Source organism: Oncorhynchus clarkii, chromosome 14 (assembly GCF_045791955.1).
Source record: "Oncorhynchus clarkii lewisi isolate Uvic-CL-2024 chromosome 14, UVic_Ocla_1.0, whole genome shotgun sequence".
Lineage (NCBI taxonomy): Eukaryota > Metazoa > Chordata > Actinopteri > Salmoniformes > Salmonidae > Oncorhynchus > Oncorhynchus clarkii.
Genome location: NC_092160.1, coordinates 22,841,127 through 22,865,915, shown reverse-complemented (window position 1 = coordinate 22,865,915; position 24,789 = coordinate 22,841,127). Strand labels below are relative to the sequence as shown.

The 24,789-nt window shown below is 44.0% G+C and overlaps 1 protein-coding gene across 1 annotated transcript in view; it reads left to right on the top strand.

Moving 5' to 3' along the window:
- Positions 1-24,279, top strand: part of LOC139366027 (GDNF family receptor alpha-4-like) — a 70,677-nt gene extending 46,398 nt beyond the window's left edge. Inside the window, exons 2-8 of the mRNA XM_071103106.1 lie at positions 9,283-9,558; positions 10,670-10,750; positions 17,962-18,307; positions 19,095-19,204; positions 20,444-20,578; positions 22,424-22,587; positions 22,907-24,279. Coding sequence (XP_070959207.1) covers positions 9,283-9,558; positions 10,670-10,750; positions 17,962-18,307; positions 19,095-19,204; positions 20,444-20,578; positions 22,424-22,587; positions 22,907-23,047 — 1,253 coding nt within the window. The 3' untranslated portion in view covers positions 23,048-24,279. The remainder of the gene's footprint in view (positions 1-9,282; positions 9,559-10,669; positions 10,751-17,961; positions 18,308-19,094; positions 19,205-20,443; positions 20,579-22,423; positions 22,588-22,906) is intronic.
- Positions 24,280-24,789: the final 510 nt, after the last annotated feature.

The following is a 24,789-nucleotide window of genomic DNA, read 5'->3' as shown; positions in this document are numbered from 1 at the left end:
TGGTAATAGAGTAGTCCCAGCAGAGAAAGGTTTCTAGTGGTAATAGACCAACAGAGATATGGTTCCGGTGGTAATACAGTCGACAAACAGTGAAAGCGTTCCGCTGGTAATAAAGTAGCCTAATAGAGAGAGGTTTCCGGTGGTACTAGACCAACACAGAAAGGGTTCCAGTGGCAAAACAGTAGAACAACAGATAAAGAGTTCCGCTGGTAATACAGTAGACCAACAGAGAAAGGGTTCCGGTGGTAATACAGTATGCCAACAGAGAAAGGGTTCCGGTGTTATTAGACCAACATAGAAAGGGTTCCGGTGGTAATACAGTAGACCAACAGAGAAGGGATCTGGTGGTATTACAGTAGACATACAGAGAAAGGGCTCCACTGGTAATACAGTAGACCGACAGAGAAAGGGTTCCACTGGTAATACAGTAGACCAACAGAGAAAGGGTTCCATTGGTACTAGACCAACAGACAAAAGGGTTCCGGTGGCAATACAGTAGACTAACAGATAAATGGTTCCACTGGCAATCCAGTAGACCAACATAGAAAGGGTTCTGGTGTTAATAGACCAACAGAGGAAGGGTTCCGGTGGTATTACAGCAGACCAACAGAGAATGGGTTCCGGTGATAATACAGTAAACCAACAGAGAAAGGCTTCCCGTGGTAATACAGTAAACCAACAGAAAAGGGTTCTGGTGGTATTAAACCAACAGAGAAAGGGTTCCGTGGGTATTACAGTAGACCAACAGAAAATGGGTTCTGCTGGTAATACAGTAGACCAACAGAGAATGGGTTCCGGTGGTAATAGACCAACAGAGATAGCGTTCCGGTGGTAATACAGTAGACCAACAGAGAAAGAGTTCCGCTGGTATTGCAGTAGACCAACATAGAATGGGTTCTGCTGGTAATACAGTAGACCAACAGATAATGGGTTCCGGTGGTATTACACCAACAGAGAAAGGGTTCCGCTGGTAATACCTTAGACCGACAGAGAAAGGGTTCTGGTTGCAATACAGTAGACCAACAGAGAAAGGGTTCTCGTGCTAATAGACCAACAGAGGAAGGGTTCCGGTGGTATTACAGCAGACCAACAGAGAATGGGTTCCGGTGATACTACGGTAAACCAACAGAGAAAGGGTTCCTGTGGTAATACAGTAAACCAACAGAAACAGGTTCTGGTGGTATTACACCAACAGAGAAAGGGTTCCGTTGGTAATACAGTAGACCAAAAGAGAATGGGTTCTGCTGGTAATACAGTAGACCAACAGAGAAAGGGTTCTGCTGGTATTGCAGTAGACCAACATAGAAAAGGTTCTGGTGGTAATACAGTAGACCAACAGAGAAAGGGTTCTTGTGGTAATAGACCAACAGAGAAAGGTTTCTGCTGGTAATACAGTAGACCAACAGAGAAATGGTTCCGCTGGTAATACAGTAAACAAACAGAGAAAGGGTTCCTGTGGTATTAGACCAACAGAGAAAGGTTTCTGGTAGTAATAGACCAACAGAGATAGGGTTCCGCTGGTAATACAGTAGACCAACAGATAATGGGTTCCGGTGGTAATAGACCAACAGTGAAAGGGTTACGGTGGTATTAGAGCAGACCAACAGAGAATGGGTTCCGGTGATAGTACAGCAGACCAACAGGTAAAGCCTTCCGGTGGTAATCCAGAAGACCAACAGAGAAAGGGTTCCGCTGGTAACAGACCAACAGACAAAAGGGTTCCGGTTATAATACAGTAGACCAACAGAGAAATGGTTCTGGTGATAATACAATGAACCAAAAAAGAAAGGGTTCCACTGGTATTACAGTAGCCCAACAAAGAAAGGTTTCCGGTGGTAATCGCCCAACAGAGAAAGGGTTGGTTATAAAAAAGTAGACTAACAGAGAAAGGGTTCTGGTGGTAATAGACCAACATAGAAATGGTTCCGATGGTAATACAGAAGACCAACAGAGACAGGATTCCGGTTATACAGTGAAAGGGTTCCCCTGGTAATACAGTAGACAAACAGAGAAAGCGTTCCGCTGGTAATAAAGTAGTCTAATAGCGAAAAGTTTCCGGTGGTACTAGACCAACACAGAAAGGGTTCCAGTGGCAAAACAGTAGACCAACAGATAAAGGGTTCCGCTGGTAATACAGTAGACCAACAGAGAAAGGGTTCCGTTGGTAATAGACCAACAGAGAAAGGGTTTCGGTGGTATTAGAGCACACCAACAGAGAATGGGTTCCGGTGATAGTACAGTAGACCAACAGATAAAGCCTTCCGATGGTAATCCAGAAGACCAACAGAGAAAGGGTTCCGGTGGTAGTAGACCAACAAAGAAAGGGTTCCGCTGGTATTGCAGTAGACCAACAGAGAAAGGGTTCCGGTGGTAATAGACCAACAGATAAAGGGTTCCAGTGGTATTATAGCAAACCAACAGAAAATGGGTTCCGGTGATAGTACAGTAGACCAACAGATAAAGCCTTCCAGGGGTAATCCATAAGACCAACAGAGAAAGGGTTCCAGTGGTAATAGACCAACAAAGAAAGGGTTCCGCTGGTATTGCAGTAGACCAACAGAGAAAGGGTTCCAGTAGTAATACAGTAGACCAAAAGAGAATGTGTTCCAGCTGTAATACAGTAGTCCCAACAGAGAAAGGTTTCCAGTGGTAATACAGTAGACCAACAGAGAAAGGGTTCCACTGGTAATACAGTAAACAAACAGAGAAAGGGTTCCGATGGTGTTACAGTAGCCCAACAGAGAACATGTTCTGGTGGTAATATACCAACAGAGATAGGGTTCCGCTGGTAATACAGTAGACCAACAGAGAAATTATTCTGGTGGTAATACAATGAACCAAAAGAGAAAGGGTTCCACTGGTATTACAGTAGCCCAACAGAGAAAGGGTAATTGACCAACAGATAAAGGGTTCCGGTGGTAATACACTAGACCAACAGAGAAAGGGTTCCGGTGGTAATAGAACAACAGAGAAAGGGTTCCGGTGGCAATGCAGTAGACCCACAGAGAATGGGTTCCAGTGATAATACAGTTGACCCACAGAGATATGGTTCCACTGTACTTCAGTAGACAAACAGAGAAACGGTTCCGGTGGTAATAGACAAACAGAAAAAGGGTTCCAGTGGTAAAAAAAACCAACAGAGAAAGGGTTCCGCTGGTAATACAGTTGACCCACAGAGATATGGTTCTGCTGTACTTCAGTAGACAAACAGAGAAAGGGTTCCGGTGGTATTAGACCAAAAGAGAAAGGGTTCTGGTCGTACTAGACCAACAGAGAAAGGGTTCCGGTGGTAATAGGCCAACAGAGAAAGAGTTCCGGTGGTATTACAGTAATCTAACAGAGAAAGGGTTCCGGTTGTAATAGACCAAAAGAGATAGGGTTCCATTGGTAATACGGTAGACCAACAGAGAAAGGGTTCTGGTGTTAATAGACCAACAGATAAAGGGTTCCGGTGGTAATACACTAGACCAACAGAGAAAGGGGTCTGATGGTAATACAGTAGACCAACAGAGAAAGGGTTCCGGTGGTAATACAGTAGACCAACAGAGAAAGATTTCCACTGACTATACAGGAGACCAACAGAGGATAGATTCCGGTGTTAATAGACCAACAGATAAAGGGTTCCGGTGGTAATACACTAGACCAACAGAGAAAGGGTTCCGGTGGTAATAGAACAACAGAGAAAGGGTTCCGCTGGTAATACGGTAGACCAAAAGACAAATGGTTCCGCTGGTAGCAGACCAACAGAGAATGGGTTCCGGTTATAATACAGTGGACCAACAGAGAAAGGGTTCTGGTGGTAATAGACCAACAGAGAAAGGGTTCCGCTGGTAACAGACCAACAGAGAAAGGGTTCTGGTTATAATACAGTAAACCAACAGAGAAAGGGTTCTGGTGGTAATAGACCAACAGAGAAAGGGTTCCCCTGGTAGTACAGTAGACAAAAAAGTGTTCCGCTGTTAATTAAGTAGCCTAATAGAGAAAGGTTTCCGGTGGTACTAGACCAACACAGAAAGGGTTCCAGTGTCAACACGGTAGACCAACAGAGAAAGGGTTCCGGTGGTAATAGACCAACAGTGAAAGGGTTACGGTGGTATTAGAGCAGACCAACAGAGAATAGGTTCCGGTGATAGTACAGCAGACCAACAGGTAAAGCCTTCCGGTGGTAATCCAGAAGACCAACAGAGAAAGGGTTCCGCTGGTATTACAGCAGCCCAACAGAGAAAGGGTTCCGGTAGTAATCGACCAACATAGAAAGGGTTCCGCTGGTAATACAGTAGACCAACTTAGAAATTGTTCCGCTGGTAACAGACCAACAGACAAAAGGGTTCCGGTTATAATACAGTAGACCAACAGAGAAAGGGTTCCGGTGGTAATACAGTAGACCAACAGAGAAAGATTTCCACTGACTATACAGGAGACCAACAGAGGATAGATTCCGGTGTTAATAGAACAACAGATAAAGGGTTCCGGTGGTAATACACTAGACCAACAGAGAAAGGGTTCCGGTGGTAATAGAACAACAGAGAAAGGGTTCCGCTGGTAATACAGTAGACCAAAAGACAAATGGTTCCGCTGGTAGCAGACCAACAGAGAAAGGGTTCCGGTTATAATACAGTAGACCAACAGAAAAGGGTTCTGGTTATAATAGACCAACAGAGAAAGGGTTCCGGTGGTAATACAGTAGACCAACAGAGACAGGGTTCCGGTTATAATACAGTGGACCAACAGAGAAAGGGTTCTGGTGGTAATAGACCAACAGAGAAAGGGTTCCGCTGGTAACAGACCAACAGAGAAAGGGTTCTGGTTATAATACAGTAAACCAACAGAGAAAGGGTTCTGGTGCTAATAGACCAAGAGAGAAAGGGTTCCCCTGGTAATACAGTAGACAAAAAAGTGTTCCGCTGTTAATTAAGTAGCCTAATAGAGAAAGGTTTCCGGTGGTAATAGACCAACAGTGAAAGGGTTACGGTGGTATTAGAGCAGACCAACAGAGAATGGGTTCCGGTGATAGTACAGCAGACCAACAGGTAAAGCCTTCCGGTGGTAATCCAGAAGACCAACAGAGAAAGGGTTCCGCTGATATTACAGCAGCCCAACAGAGAAAGGGTTCCGGTAGTAATCGACCAACATAGAAAGGGTTCCGCTGGTAATACAGTAGACCAACTTAGAAATTGTTCCGCTGGTAACAGACCAACAGACAAAAGGGTTCCGGTTATAATACAGTAGACCAACAGAGAAATGGTTCTGGTGGTAATACAATGAACCAAAAGAGAAAGGGTTCCACTGGTATTACAGTAGCCCAACAAAGAAAGGTTTCCGTTGGTAATCGACCAACAGAGAAAGGGTTATGGTTATAATACAGTAGACCAACAGAGAAATGGTTCTGGTGGTAATAGACCAACATAGAAATGGTTCCGGTGGTAATACAGTAGACCAACAGAGAAAGGGTTCTGGTCTTAATAGACCAACAGAGAAAGGGTTACGGTGGTAATACCCTATACATACAGAGAAAGGGTTCCCCTGGTAATACAGTAGACCAATAGAGAAAGGCTTCCGCTGGTAATACAGTCAACAAACAGAGAAAGGTTTCCGGTTGTAATAGACCAACAGAGAAAGGGTTCTGGTGGTAATAGACCAACGAAGATAGGATTCCGCTGTTAATACTGGTGACCAACAGAGAAATGGTTCTGGTGGTAATACAGTGGACCAAAAGAGAAAGTGTTCCGCTGGTAATACAGTAGACCAACCGAGAAAGGGTTCCGCTGGTAACAGACCAACAGAGAAAGGGTTCCGGTTATAATACAGTAGACCAACAGAGAAAGGGTTCTGGTCGTAATAGACCAACAGAGAAAGGGTTCCGGTAGTAATACCCTAGACATGCAGACAAAGGGTTCCCCTGGTAATACAGTAGACAAACAGAGAAAGCGTTCCGCTGGTAATAAAGTAGCCTAATAGAGAAAGGTTTCTGGTGGTACTAGACCAACACAGAAAGGGTTCCAGTGGCAAAACAGTAGACCAACATATAAAGGGTTCCGCTGGTAATACAGTAGACCAACAGAGAAAGGGTTCTGGTCGTAATAGACCAACAGAGAAAGGGTTCCGGTAGTAATACCCTAGACATGCAGACAAAGGGTTCCCCTGGTAATACAGTAGACAAACAGAGAAAGCGTTCCGTTGGTAATACTGTCGACCAACAGAGAAAGGGTTCCGGTGGTAATAGACCAACAGAGAAAGGGTTCCGGTGGTATTATAGCAAACCAACAGAGAATGGGTTCCGGTGATAGTACAGTAGACCAACAGATAAAGCCTTCCAGGGGTAATCCATAAGTCCAACAGAGAAAGGGTTCCAGTGGTAATAGACCAACAAAGAAAGGGTTCCGCTGGTATTGCAGTAGACCAACAGAGAAAGGGTTCGAGTAGTAATACAGTAGACCAAAAGAGAATGTGTTCCAGCTGTAATACAGTAGTGCCAACAGAGAAACAGGGTTCTGGTGTTAATAGACCAACAGATAAAGGGTTCCGGTGGTAATACACTAGACCAACAGAAAAAGGGGTCTGATGGTAATACAGTAGACCAACAGAGAAAGGGTTCCGGTGGTAATACAGTAGACCAACAGAGAAAGACTTCCACTGACTATACAGGAGACCAACAGAGGATAGATTCCGGTGTTAATAGACCAACAGATAAAGGGTTCTGGTGGTGATACACTAGACCAACAGAGAAAGGGGTCTGATGGTAATACAGTACACAAACAGAGAAAGGGTTCTGGTGTTAATGACCAACAGATAAAGGGTTCCGGTGATAGTACAGTAGAACAACAGAGATTGGGTTATGTTGGTATTGCAGTAGACCAACAAAGAAAGGGTTCTGGTGGTAATACAGCAGACCAACAGAGAAAGGGTTCTTGTGGTAATAGACAAACAGAGAAAGGTTTCCGGTTATAATACAGTAGACTAATATAGAAAGGGTTCCGCTGGTAATACAGTAGACCAACAGAGAAAGGGTTCCGCTGGTAATTTACCAACTGATAAAGGGTTATGGTTATAATACAGTAGACCAAGAGAGAAATGGTTCCGGTGGTAATAGACCAACAGAGAAAGAGTTCCGGTGGTATTACAGTAATCTAACAGAGAAAGGGTTCTGGTGTTAATAGACCAACATATAGAGGGTTCCGGTGGTAATACACTAGACCAACAGAGAAAGGGGTCTGATGGTAATACAGTAGACCAACAGAGAAAGGGTTCCGGTGGTAATACAGGAGACCAACAGAGGATATATTCCGGTGTTAATAGACCAACAGATAAAGGGTTCCGGTGGTAATACACTAGACCAACAGAGAAAGGGGTCTGATGGTAATACAGTACAACAACAGAGAAAGGGTTCTGGTGTTAATAGACCAACAGATAAAGGGTTCCGGTGATAGTACAGTAGAACAACAGAGAATGGGTTATGTTGGTATTGCAGTAGACTAATATAGAAAGGGTTCCGCTAGTAATACAGTAGACCAACAGAGAAAGGGTTCCGCTGGTAATTTACCAACAGATAAAGGGTTATGGTTATAATACAGTAGACCAACAGAGAAAGGGTTCTGGTGTTAATAGACCAACATATAGAGGGTTCCGGTGGTAATACACTAGACCAACAGAGAAAGGGGTCTGATGGTAATACAGTAGACCAACAGAGAAAGGGTTCCAGTGGTAATACAGGAGAACAACAGAGGATAGATTCCGGTGTTAATAGACCAACAGATAAAGGGTTCCTGTGGTAATACACTAGACCAACAGAGAAAGGGGTCTGATGGCAATACAGTACACCAACAGAGAAAGGGTTCTGGTGTTAATAGACCAACAGATAAAGGGTTCCTGTGGTAATACACTAGACCAACAGAGGATAGATTCCGGTGTTAATAGACCAACAGATAAAGGGTTCCTGTGGTAATACACTAGACCAACAGAGAAAGGGGTCTGATGGCAATACAGTACACCAACAGAGAAAGGTTTCTCGTGTTAATAGACCAACAGATAAAGGGTTCCGGTGATAGTACAGTAGAACAACAGAAAATGGGTTATGTTGGTATTGCAGTAGACTAATATAGAAAGGGTTCCGCTGGTAATACAGTAGACCAACAGAGAAAGGGTTCCGCTGGTAATTTACCAACAGATAAAGGGTTATGGTTATAATACAGTAGACCAACAGAGAAAGGGTTCCGGTGGTAATAGAACAACAGAGAAAGGGTTCTGGTGGCAATGCAGTAGACCCACAGAGAATGGGTTCCGGTGGTAATGCACTAGACCAACAGAGAAAGGGGTCTGATGGTAATACAGTACACCAACAGAGAAAGGATTCTCGTGTTAATAGACCAACAGATAAAGGGTTCCGGTGATAGTACAGTAGAACAACAGAGAATGGGTTATGTTGGTATTGCAGTAGACCAACAGAGAAAGGGTTCTGGTGGTAATACAGTAGACCAACAGAGAAAGGGTTCTTGTGGTAATAGACAAACAGAGAAAGGTTTCCGGTTATAATACAGTAGACTAATATAGAAAGGGTTCCGGTGGTAATACAGTAGGCCAATAGAGAAAGGGTTCTGGTGGTAATCGACCAACACAGAAACTGTTCCGGTGGCAAGACAGTAGACCAACAGATAAATGGTTCCGCTGGTAATACAGTAGACCAATAGAGAAAGAGTTCCAGTGGTAATAGACCACCAGAGAAAGGTTTCCGTGGTAATACAGTAGGCCAACAGAGAAAAGGTTCCGGTGATAATACAGTAGATCACACGACAAAATCGATTGGCCTGCTCCAAGAAGCCATTCTTGTGATTATTGTGACTTTGTCATTGTCATTGTTTGTAAGCTTGTGTAGTCAAATTAATTTATGATCGTATGCTATCCATTTGTTGTTTGTATGCTGTTCTTTGTATGACATTTTAATATTTGATAATTAACCAATGATATTAGGCCACTCTTGGCCATGATTACAGACACCTGTGTCTTTTGACACTACATAAACGAGTCATCCCGCAGTGTTAGTGATTATACCCTGATGAAGACAGCTTGGCTGTCGAAACGTTGGTAATTACATATTTGCATCTGAGCTCCTAGAGTGTGCGGCTCTCTTTTATTTTCTACTCCGCTAGCCAGCACTAGCCAGCACAACTAAATAGGTGTGCGTTTATTTTTCTTCAAGACCTATTCTTAGCATATCGATAAAGTACATCTTAATTATCCTCAACTTTCTTCCCCTCCACCCTCCCCCTCCCCTCCTCTTACCTGTAGCCCTGCAGGTAGTTCTGTCAGCAGGCAGAGACTGTCTGGTGGCGGGGGACTCGTGCTCCAGCGACGAGACCTGCAGCCCACGTCTGCGGACCCTGCGTCAGTGTGTAGCGGGCAATGGTAGCATGAAGCTGGGCCCCGGGGCCCGGAGCCAGTGCGCCAACGCCGTGTCGGCACTGCTCTCCAGCCCCCTGCACGGTTGCCAGTGCAAGCGAGGCATGAAGAAGGAGAAGAACTGCCTCAGCATCTACTGGAGTCTCCATCAGTCTGTCATACACGGTGAGCAATTTAGCCAGGTGCTCGGCCATTTGTATTGGATGGGACAACGGCCAAGTCCATTTATGTAACACAGGTTACAGATTTAACTCTCTACACAGAACATAATGTGGCTGATGCAGCTTAGTCATGATGCCTGGCAAACAGTCAGCTATCAGTCACTACACCTGGTGTCACTGTGGAACAATTGATTGAAGATCCGTGGAGAGGGGTATTCTGTATTAACCTGCACAAGAGCTAGTAAACTACTACAGGAAATTAATAATGTGTGAATTAGGCTTGGCCATTATCCAGAGTGTCATGCCTTCATACTGACCTTATACTATACCGGGATATTCAGTAATACCAGCCCTGTTTTCAAACCCCATTGATACTCTGTAATCCGAAGGTTAGCATTGCCAACAACTACATGTAAAATCCCATAGAGAATGCTAACTAAATGTTAATGAGCGCATTGCGAATATTTTGTACAGTTTCTGACCTAAACTATACAAGTAACTCAAACATGCTACCCACAGTTTGCTGCACGCACCAAATAAATATTAGCCAGCAAGGCTCTTGATCCAGGACGGGATTCTCTGCTGTTGGAAGAAGCTAACCACTTAGCTAGATAGCTATCTAGCTACTAAATTAGCATGCCAAGTGCACAACTGAAGAGCATTTAGCACATTTTAGACAGTTAACTTAATAGTTCTACGATATCCAGCTGGAAAACATTTAGTAGAGAATTCCATACCTTAATTATATCACCTGGTGCATGCTGCACAACAGTGAGTGACTCACAAGGCTCCGGTCCCCACGTGGATGGGGACTACCGTAAGCTTCATAATAATGACTGGTGAAATTAAGAAAACAATGTTCTTTCTCTCCTATTGCTCAAGTTGACTGCAGGTATTTATTTAAAAAGTAGCTACAAATATGAAAATGTCCCCAAAATTGTTTAAATAAATAGTTTCAATGGTATTGAAAAACCATCCCATGGCTTATTCCAAATACCCCGGTATACTGTATATACGGTATACCATCCAATCCTAGCGTGAATCCTGTTCATTAGCTCCAAAGGGATAATGTGTCATTACCGTGTCATGCAATGTGTCATTCCATATACTCTCAGGACTCAACCTGGTAGAGAGTTACCCTTATGAAGCCATGGAGAGAGACTACGACTACGTTCGTCTGGCCTCCATCACGGCTGGTAAGTAGAGTGACCTCGGTTCGTTTTGATATTACCTCAACCTTTTCACCATGAACCAAAGGATTAATGTTGAAAAGATCGTATCGTATCGTTTAGGTCCCCTGGAAGGCAGCCTTAGGCATAGAATAGTCCACATTGTGTCCTGGAGGCATAGTTAAAAATGAAAGCATTTTCCAAGAGTCTGAACACAATTAGCAATATTACAAATAATATGTTTCAAAGACCCTCATTTACATCTGATTTATCATTTCATTTTGAGGAAGACAAGTACAGAAGAACAATGAACCAGACCAATAGAGGAACTAGATTAGAAATTATTCATACCCCTTCACTTTTCCACATTTTGTTGTGTTACAGTCTGAATTCAAATTAGATTACATAATGACAAAGTGAAAACATGTTTTTAGAATTGATTGCAAATGTATTGAGAATGAAATACTTAAATATTACATTTACATACGGTACCAGTCAAAAGTTTGAACACACCTATTCATTCCAGGTTTTTTAAATATTTTTACTATTTTCTACACTGCAGAATAATAGTGAAGACATCAAAACTATGGAACAACACATATGGAATAATGTAGTAACCAAAAAATTGTTAAACAAATCAAAATCGATTTTATATTTGAGATTCATCAAAGTATCCAACCTTTGCCTTGATGACAGCTTTGCACACTCTTGGCATTCTCTCGACTAGCTTAATGCGGTAGTCACCTGGAATGTATTTAAATTAAATAGGTGTGCCTTGTTAATACTTAATTTGTGGAATTTCTTTCCTTCTTAATGTGTTTGAGCCAATCAGTTGTGTTGTGACAAAGTACTGGTGGTATACAGAAGATAGCCCTATTTGGTAAAAGACCAAGTCCATATTATGTTTTGCTCGCCTGAGATAGAGTACCTAATGATAAGACCTTACTATCTACCTAGAGAGTTTTCATCTGTATTTTTTTGTAGCTGTCTACATACCACCACAGACATCGGTCTGTGGCTGGAACTAAAACCACACTCAATGAGCTGTATAAGGCCATAAGTGTCACCCTTGTTGAAATGAGTGGACCAAGGCACAGCATGCGTAAAGTTCCACATTATATTTAATAGTGAATCTTACAACAAAAACAGCAAAGAATATAACAAACGTGCAGTATTGCAGGGCTCAAGGCAACTATACAAAAACAAGATCCCACAACAAACAGGTGGGAAAAGGCTGCCTAAATATGATCCCCAACCATACCAGGCCAAAATAGAAATAGCAAAGTAAAGAATGCCCACCCTAGTCACACCCTGACCTAACCAAAATAGAGAACAAAAAGGCTCTCTAAGGTCAGGGCGTGACAGTACCCCCCCCCCCCCCCCCCCCCAAAGGTGCGGACTCTAGCCGCAAAACCTGACTCTATGGGGGAAGGTCCGGGTGGGCATCTAGCCTCGGTGGTGGCTCCGGTTCGGGACATAGACCCCGCTCCGCTCGCTGATCCCTCCGCTTCCGTGGAACCGGACCGTGAATCGGCGCTGGAGGAACCGGACCGTGGATCGTCGCCGAGGACTCCGGACCGTGGTTCGTCGCCGGAGGCTCCGGACTGGGAACCTTTACAGGAGGCTCTGGACTGGGAACCCCCGCTGGAGTCTCTGGACTACAGACTGTCGCTGGAGGCTCTGGACCGCAGACCGTCGCTGGAGGCTCTAGACTGCCAACCGTCGCTGGAGGCTCTGGACTGCCGACCGCCGCTGGAGGCTCCGGGCCATGGATCGTCTCTGGAGGCTTCGGGCCATGGATCATCACTGTAGGCTTCGTGCCATGGATCATCACTGGAGGCTCCGGGCTATGGATAATCACTGGAGGCTTCGGGCCATGGATCATCACTGGAGGCTTTGTGCCATGGATCATCACTGGAGGCTTCGTGCGTGGAGCTGGCACAGGACGTACCAGGCTGGAGACAAGCACTGGAGGCTGGGTGCATGTAACTGGCACAGGATATACTGGACTGTGGAGGCGCACTGGAGGTCTGGATCGTAGAGCTGGCACAATGCGTCCTGGACAAATGACCACCCTCGCACAGCAAGTGCGGGGAGCTAGCACAGGACGCACTGGGCTGTGAAGGCGCACTGGAGACACAGTACGTATGACCGGCACAGTATATACAGGGCCGTGGAGGCGCACTGGAGGTCTGGAGCGTAGAGCTGGCACAACGCATCCTGGACAAAGGACCACCTTCGCATGGCAAATGCGGGGAGCTGGCACAGGACGCACTGGGCTGTGAAGGCGCACCGGAGATACAGCGTGTAGAGCCGGCTCAGGATATCCTGGACACTGGAGGCGTACTGGAGACCAGGAGCGCTGAGCCGGCACAACCAGTCCTGAACAGATACCCCACTTTAGCACAACAAGTGCGGGGGGTGCGTGCGTAGAGTTCCACATTATATTTAATATTGAAACTTACAACAAAAACAACAAAGAATTTAACAAACGTGCAGTATTGCAGGGCTCAAGGCAACTATACAAAAACAAGATCTCACAACAAACAGGTGGGAAAAGGCTGCCTAAATATGATCCCCAATCTGCCTCTGATTGGGAACCATACCTGGCCAACATGGAAATAACAAAACTAGAATGCCCACCCTAGTCGCACCCTGACCTAACCAAAATAGAGAATATAAAGGCTCGCTAAGGTCAGGGCGTGACAATTCGCAAACAGGAAAACGCTTATCCAGAGGGGGAGCTCCTAGTGGCCGGGGACTTTAATGCAGGGAATCTTAAATCAGTTTTAACTGATTTCTATCAGCATGTTAAATGTGCAACCTGCGGGAAAAAGTTCTAGACCACCTTTACTACACACACAGAGATGCGTACAAAGCTCTTTGCTTACAAGCAAAAAGTAAAGCAGGAAGTACCAGTGACTCGGTCTATAAAAAAGTGGTCAGTTGAAGTAGATGGTAAACTGCTTTGCTAGCACAGACCGGAATATGTTCCGGGATTCTTCCGATGGCATTGAGGAGTACACCACATCAGTCACTGGCTTTATCAATAAGTGCATCGAGGATGTTGTCCCCACTGTGTATGTACACACCCCAACCCGAAGCCATGGATTACAGGCAACATTCGCACTGAGCTAAAGGGTAGAGCTGCCTCTTTCAAGGAACGGGACTCCTTGAAAGAGGCTGATAAGAAATCCCGCTATGCCCTACAAACAAACCATCAAACAGGCAAAGAGTCAATAGAGGACTAAGATCGAATCGTACTACACCGGCTCCGATGCTCGTCGGATGTGGCAGGGCTTGCAAACTATTACAGACTACAAAGGGGAGCACAGCCGAGAGCTGCCCAGTGACACGAACCTACCAGACGAGCTAAATAACTTCTATGCTCGCTTCGAGGCAAGTAATACTGAAACATGCAAGAGAGCATCAGCTGTTCCGGACCACTGTGCGATCACGCTCTCCACAGCTGATGTGAATAAGACCTTCAAACAGGTCAGCATTCATAAGGTCGCAGAGCCAGACGAATTACCAGGACGTGTACTTCGAGCATGCACTGACCAGCTGGCAAGTGTCTTCACTGACATTTTCAACCTCTCCCTATCTGAGCCTGTAATACCAACATGTTTCAAGCAGACTACCATAGTCCCTGTGCCCAAGAACACTAAGGTAACCTGCCTAAATGACTACCGGCCTGTAGCGCTCACGTCTGTAGCCATGAAATGCTTTGAAAGGCTGGTCATGGCTCACATCAACACCATTATCCCAGAAACCCTAGACCCACTCCAATTTGCATACCACACGAACAGATTCACAGATGATGCAATCTCTATTGCACTCCACACTGCCCTTTCAGACCTGGACAAAAGGAACACCTATCTAAGAATGCTATTCATTGACTACAGATCAGAGTTCAACACCATAGTTCCCTCAAAGCTCATTACTAAGCTAAGGACCCTGAGACAAAACACCTCAGTCTGAAACTGGATCCTGGACTTACTGATGGGCTGCCCCCAGGTGGTGAGGGTAGGTAACAACACATCCGCCATGCTGATCCTCAACACGGGGGCCTCTCAGGTGTGCGAGCTCAGCCCCCTCCTGTACTCCCTGTTCACCCATGACTGCACGGCCAGGCATGACTCCAACCCCATCATTAAGTTTGCTGATGACACAACATTGGTAAGCCTGATCACCGACAACGATGAGACAGCCTATAGGGAGGAGGTCAGAGATCTAAGATAACAACCTCCCCCTCAACGTAATCAAGACAAAGAAGATGATTGTGGACTACATGAAAAGGAGGACCGAGCATGCCCCCATTCTCATCGATGGGGCTGTAGTGGAGCAGGTTGAGAGCTTAAATTTCCTTGGTGTCCACATCACCAACAAACTAAAATGGTCCAAGCACACCAAGACAGTCGTGAAGAGGGCATGACAAAACCTGTCCCACCTCAGATCCTCAAAAGGTTTTACAGCTGCACCATCAAGAGACTGACTGCTTGCATCATTGCCTGGTATGGCAACTGCTCGGCCTCCGACCACAAAGCACTACAGAGGGTTGTGCGTACGGCCCAGTACATCACTGGGGCCAAGCTTCCTGCAATCCAGGACATCTATACCAGGTGGTGTCAGAGGAAGGCCCTAAAAGTTGTCAAAGACTACAGCCACCCTAGTCATAGACTGTTCTCTCTGCTACCGCACGGCAAGCGGTACCAGAGCACCAAGTCCAGGTCCAAGAAGCTCCTAAATAGCCCCCGCACATTGACATTGACTCTGTACCGGTACCCCCTGTATGTAGCTCTTCTATTGTTATTTACTGCTGCTCTTTAATTATTTGTTATTCTTATCTTTTACTTTTTTTGTTTTTGGTATTTTCTAAAAACTGCATTGTTGGTGAAGGGCTTGTAAGTAAACATTTCACTGTAAGGTTACCTGTTGTATTGGGCGCATGTGACAAATACAATTTGATTTGATTTGATGTCAAGAACAGCTCAAATAAGCAAAGACAAATGACAGTCCATCATTACTTTAAGACATGAAGGTCAGTTAATCCGGAAAATTTCAATAACTTTGAAAGTTTCTTCAAGTGCAGATGCAAACACCACCAAGCGCTATGATGAAACTGGCTGTCATGAGGGTTGCCACAGGAAAAGAAGACCCAGAGTTACCTCTGCTGCAGAGGATACATTCATTAGAGTTACCAGCCTCAGATTGCAGCCCAAATAAATGCTTCACAGAGTTCAAAGTAACAGACACATCTCAACATCAACTGCGTGAATCAGGCCTTCATGGTCGCGTTGCTGCAAAGAAACCACTACTAAAGCACACCAATATTAAGAAGAGACTTGCTTGGGCTAAGAAACACGAACAATGGACATTAAATGGGTGTAAATCTGTCATTTGGTTTGATGAGTCCAAATTTGAGATTTTTGGTTCCAACTACCATATCTTTGTGAGGCGCAGAGTAGGTGAACGGATGATCTCCGCATGTGTGGTTCCCACTGTGAAGCATGGAGGAGAAAGTGTGACACTGTCTATGATTTATTTAGAATTCAAGGCACACTTAACCAGCATGGATACCACAGTCTTCTGCAGCGAATCTCCATCCTACCTGGTTTGCACTTAGTAGGACTATCATTTGTTTTTCAACAGGACAATGACCTAACACATCTCCAGACTGTGTAAGGGCTATTTGACCAAGGAGAGTGATGGAGTGCTGCATCAGATGACCTGACCTCCCCAGTCACCTGACCTCAACCAAATTGAGATGGTTTGGGGTTTGAGTTGGACCGCAGAGTGAAGGAAAAGCAGCCAACATGTAACGTGTGCGCTGGGAGTCGGGAAGCAAGATCAGGGAGTGAATAATTAAATAAATGAATTAAACATAATACAAAACAAGAAACACGAACAACACACAGACAGGAAACTGAAAGAGAAACAATAACACCTGGGAAGGAATCAAAGGGAGTGACATATATAGGGAAGGTAATCAGGCATGCGCTGGTGTGCCCAATGATTGTGACAGGTGTGCTCCATAACAAGCAGCCTGTTAACCTAGAGGCCAGAGAGGGAGTATATGTGACACAACAAGTGCTCAGTATATGTGGGAACTCCTTCAAGACTGTTGGAAAAGCATTCCAGGTGAAGCTGGTTGACAGAATGCCAAGAGTGTGCAAAGCTGTCATCAAGGCAAAGAGTGGCTACTTAAAAGAATCTCAAATATAAAATAGATTTTGATTTGTTAAACACTTTTTTGGTTACTACATGATTCCATATGTGTTATTTAATAGTTTTGATGTCTTTACTATAATTCTGCAATGTAAAAAACAGTAAAAAATAAAGAGAAACTCTTGAATGAGTAGGTGTGTCCAAACTTGACTGGTAATGTAAATAAATGCACCTTTGGCAGTGATTACAGCTGTGAGGCTTTCTGGGTAGGTCTTTAAGCACTTTTCACATCTTGATTGTGTGACATTTGCCCAGTATTATTTTCAAAATACTTCAAGCTCTGTCAACTTGGTTGTTGATCATTGCTAGACAACGATTTTCAGGACCTGCCGTAGATTTAAATCAAAACTGTAACTCGGCCACTCAAACATTCACTGTGTTCTTGGTAAGCAACTCCAGTGTAGATTTGGCCTTGTGTTTTCAGTTATTGTCCTGCTTAAATGTGAACTCATCTCCCAGTGTCTTGTGGAAAGCAGACTGAACCAGGTTTTCCACTGCACTCTGTGGTCCAACTCAAAATCTAGGATTTTGCCTGTGCTTAGCTCCAGTCCTTAACGATTACAACAATAGCCATAACATAAAGCAGCTACCACTGCAGAGATGAGGTAGTCATTCTAAAATAGAGTTAAACACTATTATTTCACACAAAGTGAGTCCATGCAACTTATTATGTGACTTGCTAAGCACATTTTTATTCCTGAACTTATACAATAACAAAGGTGTCAAATACTTATTGACTCAAGACATTTCAGCTTTTAATTTTTAATTAATTTGTAAAAAATAAATAAAAACATGATTCCACTTTGACATTATAGGGTATTATGTGTAGGCCAGTAACCCCCCAAAAAATCTAAATGTAATCCATTTTAAGTTCTTGCAGTAACAAAATGTGGAAAAAGTCCAATTTCGGAAGGCTGATAGGTGATATACCATTTACCCAAAAAGTATTTTTATGTCTTTCTCTTGTTATTGTATGGTTCTCTGATCCCTCCTTCCCCTTCCGCCAACAGACTCCGAGGCTGGTATGGTGACGGTGAACCGCTGCCTGGATGCAGCCAAGGCATGTAATGTCGACGACCTGTGCCAGAAGCTCCGCACAGAGTACGTATCTGCCTGCATCAAGCCCTCGGCCAAGTCTGGCCTCTGCAACAAGGCCAAGTGCAGCAAGGCCTTACGCCGGTTCTTTGATCGCATCCCTCCAGACTACACGCATGAGCTACTCTTCTGCCCCTGCACGGACACTGCGTGCGCAGAGCGACGCAGGCAGACCATAGTTCCCGGCTGCTCCTTCGAGGGCTCGGAAAAACCCAGCTGCCTGACACAGATGCGTATTTGCAAGGCTGACTATGTGTGCAGGTGAGTGAGATGCTCCAATAACACAACATACTGACTTATATCCTTTGGGACATAGAGCACAATGAGCTGTTACTGTACCACTTCTTTCTGTTCTTGGTCAAGTTGTGCCTCAGCTCGCTCCCAGAGAGGTAGATCTCTGCCAGCTCATCTCTTCCAGTCTTGTACTCTCAGAGTGTAAGATGTTTAACAGTGGCTCCCAAACTTGTTATCACTTTTAAAGAAAAACTGTGACCCACCTACTCAACCAAACGAAGACATTCTTTAGTCCTGACCCAGACAGTACCAGCTGTGACCAACCAGTGGGGCCATGACCCATTATTTGGGAACCACCACTCTATCAACACACAAAACAGAACAAGCAAACCACTCAATCAACAAAATGGTTCAATAGTCTACCCCCAACCCCCTGGAGAGTGTGCTGCAATAACACATCAAATATTTAACACAGATAAAACACAAGATGGATTAGAGTTATCGCTCATTGCAATCGTTGGTCATGAACATTATTTTCACCACCCCTTTTACTGCTCTGGGGCTGAACTAATGATTCTGGCTTGTGGAATGAAACAAATAAAATAAACCAATGCCCCTCACTGCAGTTTGCCACATAGCCTTAAACATACGAGTGTTGTACCAAATCTATAGCACATGGAGATAGCGAAACCCTCTCTTCCTCCAGTGAAAACCATTCAATAAAACATGCTATCTTTACGGTATGCCATCATTGTAATTGGTGTCCGGCCCTTGCTCACTGCTAAACAGTGCTAGTTGTATTGGCTCTGTATAGGTCCCGCCTGGCTCAGTTCCAGTACGACTGCCAACCAGCCGAGTCGTCTGCCAACGGTTGCAAGCAGGGGAACTATGGAGCCTGTCTACTCGCCTACACAGGCCTGATAGGTGGGTACAGAGACGGAGAGAGCGAATGTGAAACGGATGGGAGAAAGCCGAACATGTGGAGGAGAGGGTAAATCGATGAATAAAGAACAGGAGAAAGAGAAAATTAAGTGTTTAACATACAGAATGTGAGTGGAGAAAATGTAACTAGCCTACAGTGTACTGAAATGGAGAAAGCAGTTAGATACAGGGGAAATGAGGAGTGAGGGAAGGATAGAAAAGGTAAACTAATGAATAAAGAACAGGAGAAAGAGTGAAAGGAAATGATTACTTTGGAGGGGAAGTGAAAGTTGCTATTTAAAGGAGCTACATGTAACAATTTAGCAATAATTCAGATTCCCTTGTGGTTTTCAAAATATATCTTAGAAATAGCATAAATAGCTTATGCACTGCTTTCTGACCTTATCATAACCCAAATGACATCTGCTGCATGGGCGAAAGGTAAGGTTATGTTGTTTATGTTTGCAACCTTACCAACGGGAACCAATCATGAAACAGGAAGATGCTGATGCATGTACCTACATGGAAACTATTTTCTATTTGCAGGTGGAAATGCTAGATGTACCTTCTTTAATACTGTAGGCCTATAATGAATGAGTTTGAGTAGGATTTGAGTAGATCTTATTTGCGGAGGTTTAAAGCAGTACAGATATAGGATCTTAATTTGAACCGTATTGTCGTAGAAAAACAATCCTGCAGCAACAGGATTTCAAAGTTTAGTCCATAACGTTGCTTGATCAGTGATTAGGCTATTAGCTGTGTTTTATGCACTCGCTCAAAGAACGTCCGCTTCTTTTTCATGCTCTTCAAAAGAGCACAAAGCGACCTAATGCATTTCAAGAGCTTCCTATGGTGCCCTTCAGCACAAACAAACACTTGGCATTTTCATTCCTGGCCTGTATTTATTAAGCACTTGAAAACTTTCCACTCCATTTCAGAACTTGGGAGAGAAATGGCACAACAAACACTTCTAAACGTTTTCAAAGGAAGCACAAATTGAAGCGTCTTTGACTTCATAAAAACAAGCAACAGATAACTGGCAAGAATTACCCTCAACACACTTGCATTTCGGCTAATTTCTTGAACAGTATTCCACCTTACATTGTGCGAGTGAACTGTGAATTGCAAATACTGTTCATAAATGTTTTAGTTTCTATAACATTGTAAAAACAGTCTTGTAACAATCGGTCTTTGGAGGGAATAAATATTTGATACTGAACTGAGCACACATTGTTTCTACAGGCAGCTCGATAACTCCCAACTATGTGGATAACTCCACGTCTAGCGTGGCCCCATGGTGCTCCTGCTCTGCCAGTGGGAACCAGAGAGAAGAGTGCTCCGACTTCCTGGAATACTTCACCGACAACGTCTGTCTCAGTGAGTGGCTCCCAATGGCTCCTAATCCATCAAGTCATCACTGAAAGCAGTCTCCAGTGACTTAGGCTGGAGGTTCCATAGGGCTCTGGTCAAAAGCAGTGCACTATATAGGGAGTAGGGTTTAATATGGGATGCAGCCTTAGTGTAGGGTTGTGTTCACTAGGCATGAAATGAAGGAAAACAGCCCAAGGTACTATCTGAACTTTTGGAAATATTTTAAAACACTTTGCTATGGTGTTCCCTAATGAACGTGTTTGCAAGGTTTAGACTGGGGAAGAACAAGAGCAACATTCTTGTATCTCAAAAAAGCGCTATTTCTATAAAGTATTGTTCCTTATGTTCTAATGGTACATGATATGGGGCGGTTTCGTGGAAGGTAGTGATCACTTACAGTTGAATAGCCATCGTGATTGTTAGCGTGAATGTGAACATCTGTAGCAGGTTTTAGGGGATAAAGCAGAACTCCATGAGTTCTGGAGATTTTGCCTGTCGGTGTTTTGTCATGTTTCATGTGCAGTAGCCTATACTCTTAGAAAAAGCGTTCCAAATGGTTCTTCGGCTGTCCCCATAGGAGAACCATTTTTTGGTCCCAGGTAGAACTATTTGGGGTTCCATGTAGAACCTTCTGGGGAAAGGGTTCTACATCGAACCAAAAGTGTTAGGTTCTAGATAGCACCTATTTTTTCTAACTATGTACTGGTAAATGTATTTACTATACTTGATTTAGATTTTTGCTTAGATGTATTTTCTCTCTGAGGAATGATTCATCCAACACTATGGTTTTCTATTACAATAATTGGTCTGCGCAACAATGCCTTTGGAATTATTCAACTTGTTTTTTTCTTGATGATGGAAATAAGGGATGATATTACTCCTTGTTGAACCTAGCCTATTTTCATTGATGAATGCCTGCTATATCCTTGGTAATTCCACCTGGGTGTTCACAGTGCCTTCCCTGAGTGAAAAGGAAATAGGTTATCCCTGTGATTCTGAAGTAATCACTTATTTATGAATTCACCCTCTCCGTCTTAACGACTTGTGCATTTTTTCCTGTTTTAACAGTTGATGTAAATATTGGCACAGTAATAATTGCGTTATTACATGTAATAAGTGTAATATCACCTCACATGATGGGAGACAAGCTAGTTATGGTTTCCACCTGATAGTATGGGCACAAAGTCAAAATTAGATTTTTGGTCTTCATTTAAGGTTAGAGAGAGACATAAGGTTTGAAGCATGGATAAGGTTATGGTTAAGGTTAGGTTTAGGCAGGCTTTATGACTTTGTGGCTGTGGTAAATGGTGATGACCAGTAACTCTAAAGCCATCAGATAGCCTCTCCTCTCCTCTCCTCTCCTCTCCTCTCCTCTCCTCTCCTCTCCTCTCCTCTCCTCTCCTCTCCTCTCCTCTCCTCTCCTCTCCTCTCCTCTCCTCTCCTTTCCTCTCTTTGCCTCTCCTCTCTTCTCCTCGTGACCTCTCCTCTCCTCAGTGGCCTCTCCTCTCCTCGGTGGCCTCTTCTCTCCATGACAAAAAAAGACACAGAGCGAGGTTCCAGTTTTGTTTGGCCAGTGCCACTCGTCTGTGAGTTAATGAGAGGATGTGGAGAGGCAGGTGCAGTTGGGGAAACCTGAAGAGAATACTGAGTATTCGCCTTTTCTTCTCCACCGAGCAAATCCAAACTTGCCAGAGCCAAGCCGCTCAGGCAGAATGCAGAATGGGTCCTGACTGTGCAGTAACTGAATGTGGGCGTGATTGGAAATTGATGAAGACGTGTCAGGTCCATTTCGGGAGCCTTGAGTCAAATTGTCTCTTTTCAAACTGTGGCTGTTGTCATCTTGTTAAACAGGGAATGCCCTCCTGGCATTTGGGAGCGGGACAGATATGGCGCCCACTCCCAGCCTATCGGGACTGCTCAGCCCTGCCGCAGGCAGAGAGAACCATGCCACCACCCCTCTGCCTGCTACCGTGGAGACCACACGGAATGTTCCGGACCCAATTATACCAACACAGGTGTGGTGATTGTTTCATCAGGGTCAGAGCTAGAATGGGATAAAATATATACTTGTTCAGTTGTTTGTACAGTGTAAAGATTTGCCAAGAGTTGAAACCTTTGCCAGTTAAGTTCGGGGAGGTTACAGTTGCATATTTACAGTACTCCCACCCGATCACCTTTGGCCTTTGAAATTTGAATCAGAATGATGGAGCATATCTTAGATTTGGCACTCGACAGTGAATAATACCTCCCTAGTTTTGTTCTGTTCTGTTTCAGGCTAACCATGTGGGCTTTAATGTTTTTTGGTCAACATTGATTTCTCTTTCTCACCCTTAGGCCAGCGGAAATGACCGACTGTGGGGAGATTCTACCCTCCCATTGGATGGGCTCCCAAACTCTGCCCCCGCACTTGGCCTTCTGCCTCCAACGGCCTTTATCGGCCTTGTGCTCCTACCTCTGCTCTTATATGGACATTAAAGGAGGAAGCACTGCCAAGGACCACCCATAGAGCAGATGGGATGATTTGTTGACAAATTCTAGAGAAATTTGACTCTTTGGCCAATAGGCTTCTCCTCCTCCGAAACATGTACAGCATAGTCGTTTTTATATTTTTGTGTCTTAGTGGTTCAACTGCATCTGCGAGCCCTTAAGTGTACAGAGAGGGACTGAGACAGATTGAAACCAATCTGTACACTTGTACATTGTTATCGCTTCAAGTCAAGATAAAAGTACTTTTTATGTGGACTAACCTACCATCCAGCTATCCAAGCACATCCATTGTTTTCAAGAGTGAATTTAAAAAGCACCATTGGAAACTACGCGGTTATCCTTTAAGATCTATATATATAAATGGAAAGCTCTTACCTAAAATGTTGTCAATGAACTGGGAACTTTATTTGGTACTCAACTGCACAAACTGATTGGAAAAGACCCTTGAGGATATAAGTGCTTTAATACCGTTCGCTTTGACTTGACTGAAGGAGGAACATTATTTCTAATCAATACTGGAATGGTAGAGATGGACAATGGAGCTACGGCTTATTCAGCCATTCTGGACAAATACCCTGACTCAGATCATTCCGAGTGCTGTCAGCTACAAGAGATGTGGACACCTCAGAATACCTGGACCTAATGATTATCATGCCCGCAGTGAAGATTGGGCTCTTTGTCTACTGCCAATTCATTTGTTCTCACTAATGATTAGCTAAGTGTTCATTATAACACACTTTCTTCTCCTTTGTTGAAATGAAGTTATGAGCAAACAGATTCTCTTTGTGTACAGTACCATTGTTCTGCGTTTGTGTGGAAGCACTGCCCTCTGTTCCTCATTGTGTAAATGGACATTGTTTAAAGGGTGTCGGAATCGGTGTGCCATATAGGTAGAAAGACTTGTGTCTCAACATTTCGGGCTAAATTTGACCCTTTTCACACTACTGAGCCTAGCCAAGAGAAGCCGAGCTGTACTGTGCTGGCCTCTTAACGCAGCCACCATAGTTGCTGAAACCATGCTGGAATGCACAATGTGAAAAGAAAATGCCAGAGCCAAAAGCAGAGTACAGTTTGGGTCAGCACAATAGTGTGAAATGCGGTATATATTACCTGTTCATAATAAAAGATGGTCATGAATGATGTTATCGGGAGGACGGAAATGTTCCAATGTCATAGGAATCATTTGAATTGCTGCCAATAAAAGCTGTCAGAAAATCCAACGCTTCTCTCTTTCCGAATATACAGTAAATGTCCTGTTCAGTGATTGGACAATAAACATCCTTATCAGTTCTTCAAAAAAGCAATTAGATTATGACAATTCAAGCAGATTTCTATCCCATAGAGCTTTTGCTGAGTACAGTAATATGTCTATTTGTTTATGTTTGTTCGAATATTAATTGGACCATAGGGGTATGGGTTGGACGCAATTAACGGCTTGATTAATTAAAGTTGAAAAGTTGAGGTCTTATCAGGCACCGTATACGCAAAGAACACTAATGACAACTCTAAGTATTCTGCACATTTCAATAATGGAAGAGAAGGATGCCTTGGAGAGCGCCATGATTAGAAAATAAACAGAGAAGTAGCTGTGAGGTAGAATCAGTCAGGTGAATCCAAGCTGTTTCACTCTCAAAAACAACCGTCTGGTGGCCAGCTCTTCTATGAAAAATGATTTGTAAACCAGGGAGTGGGTTGGCAGTGTGTATTACTACTGTAAGCAAAGGGCTCTA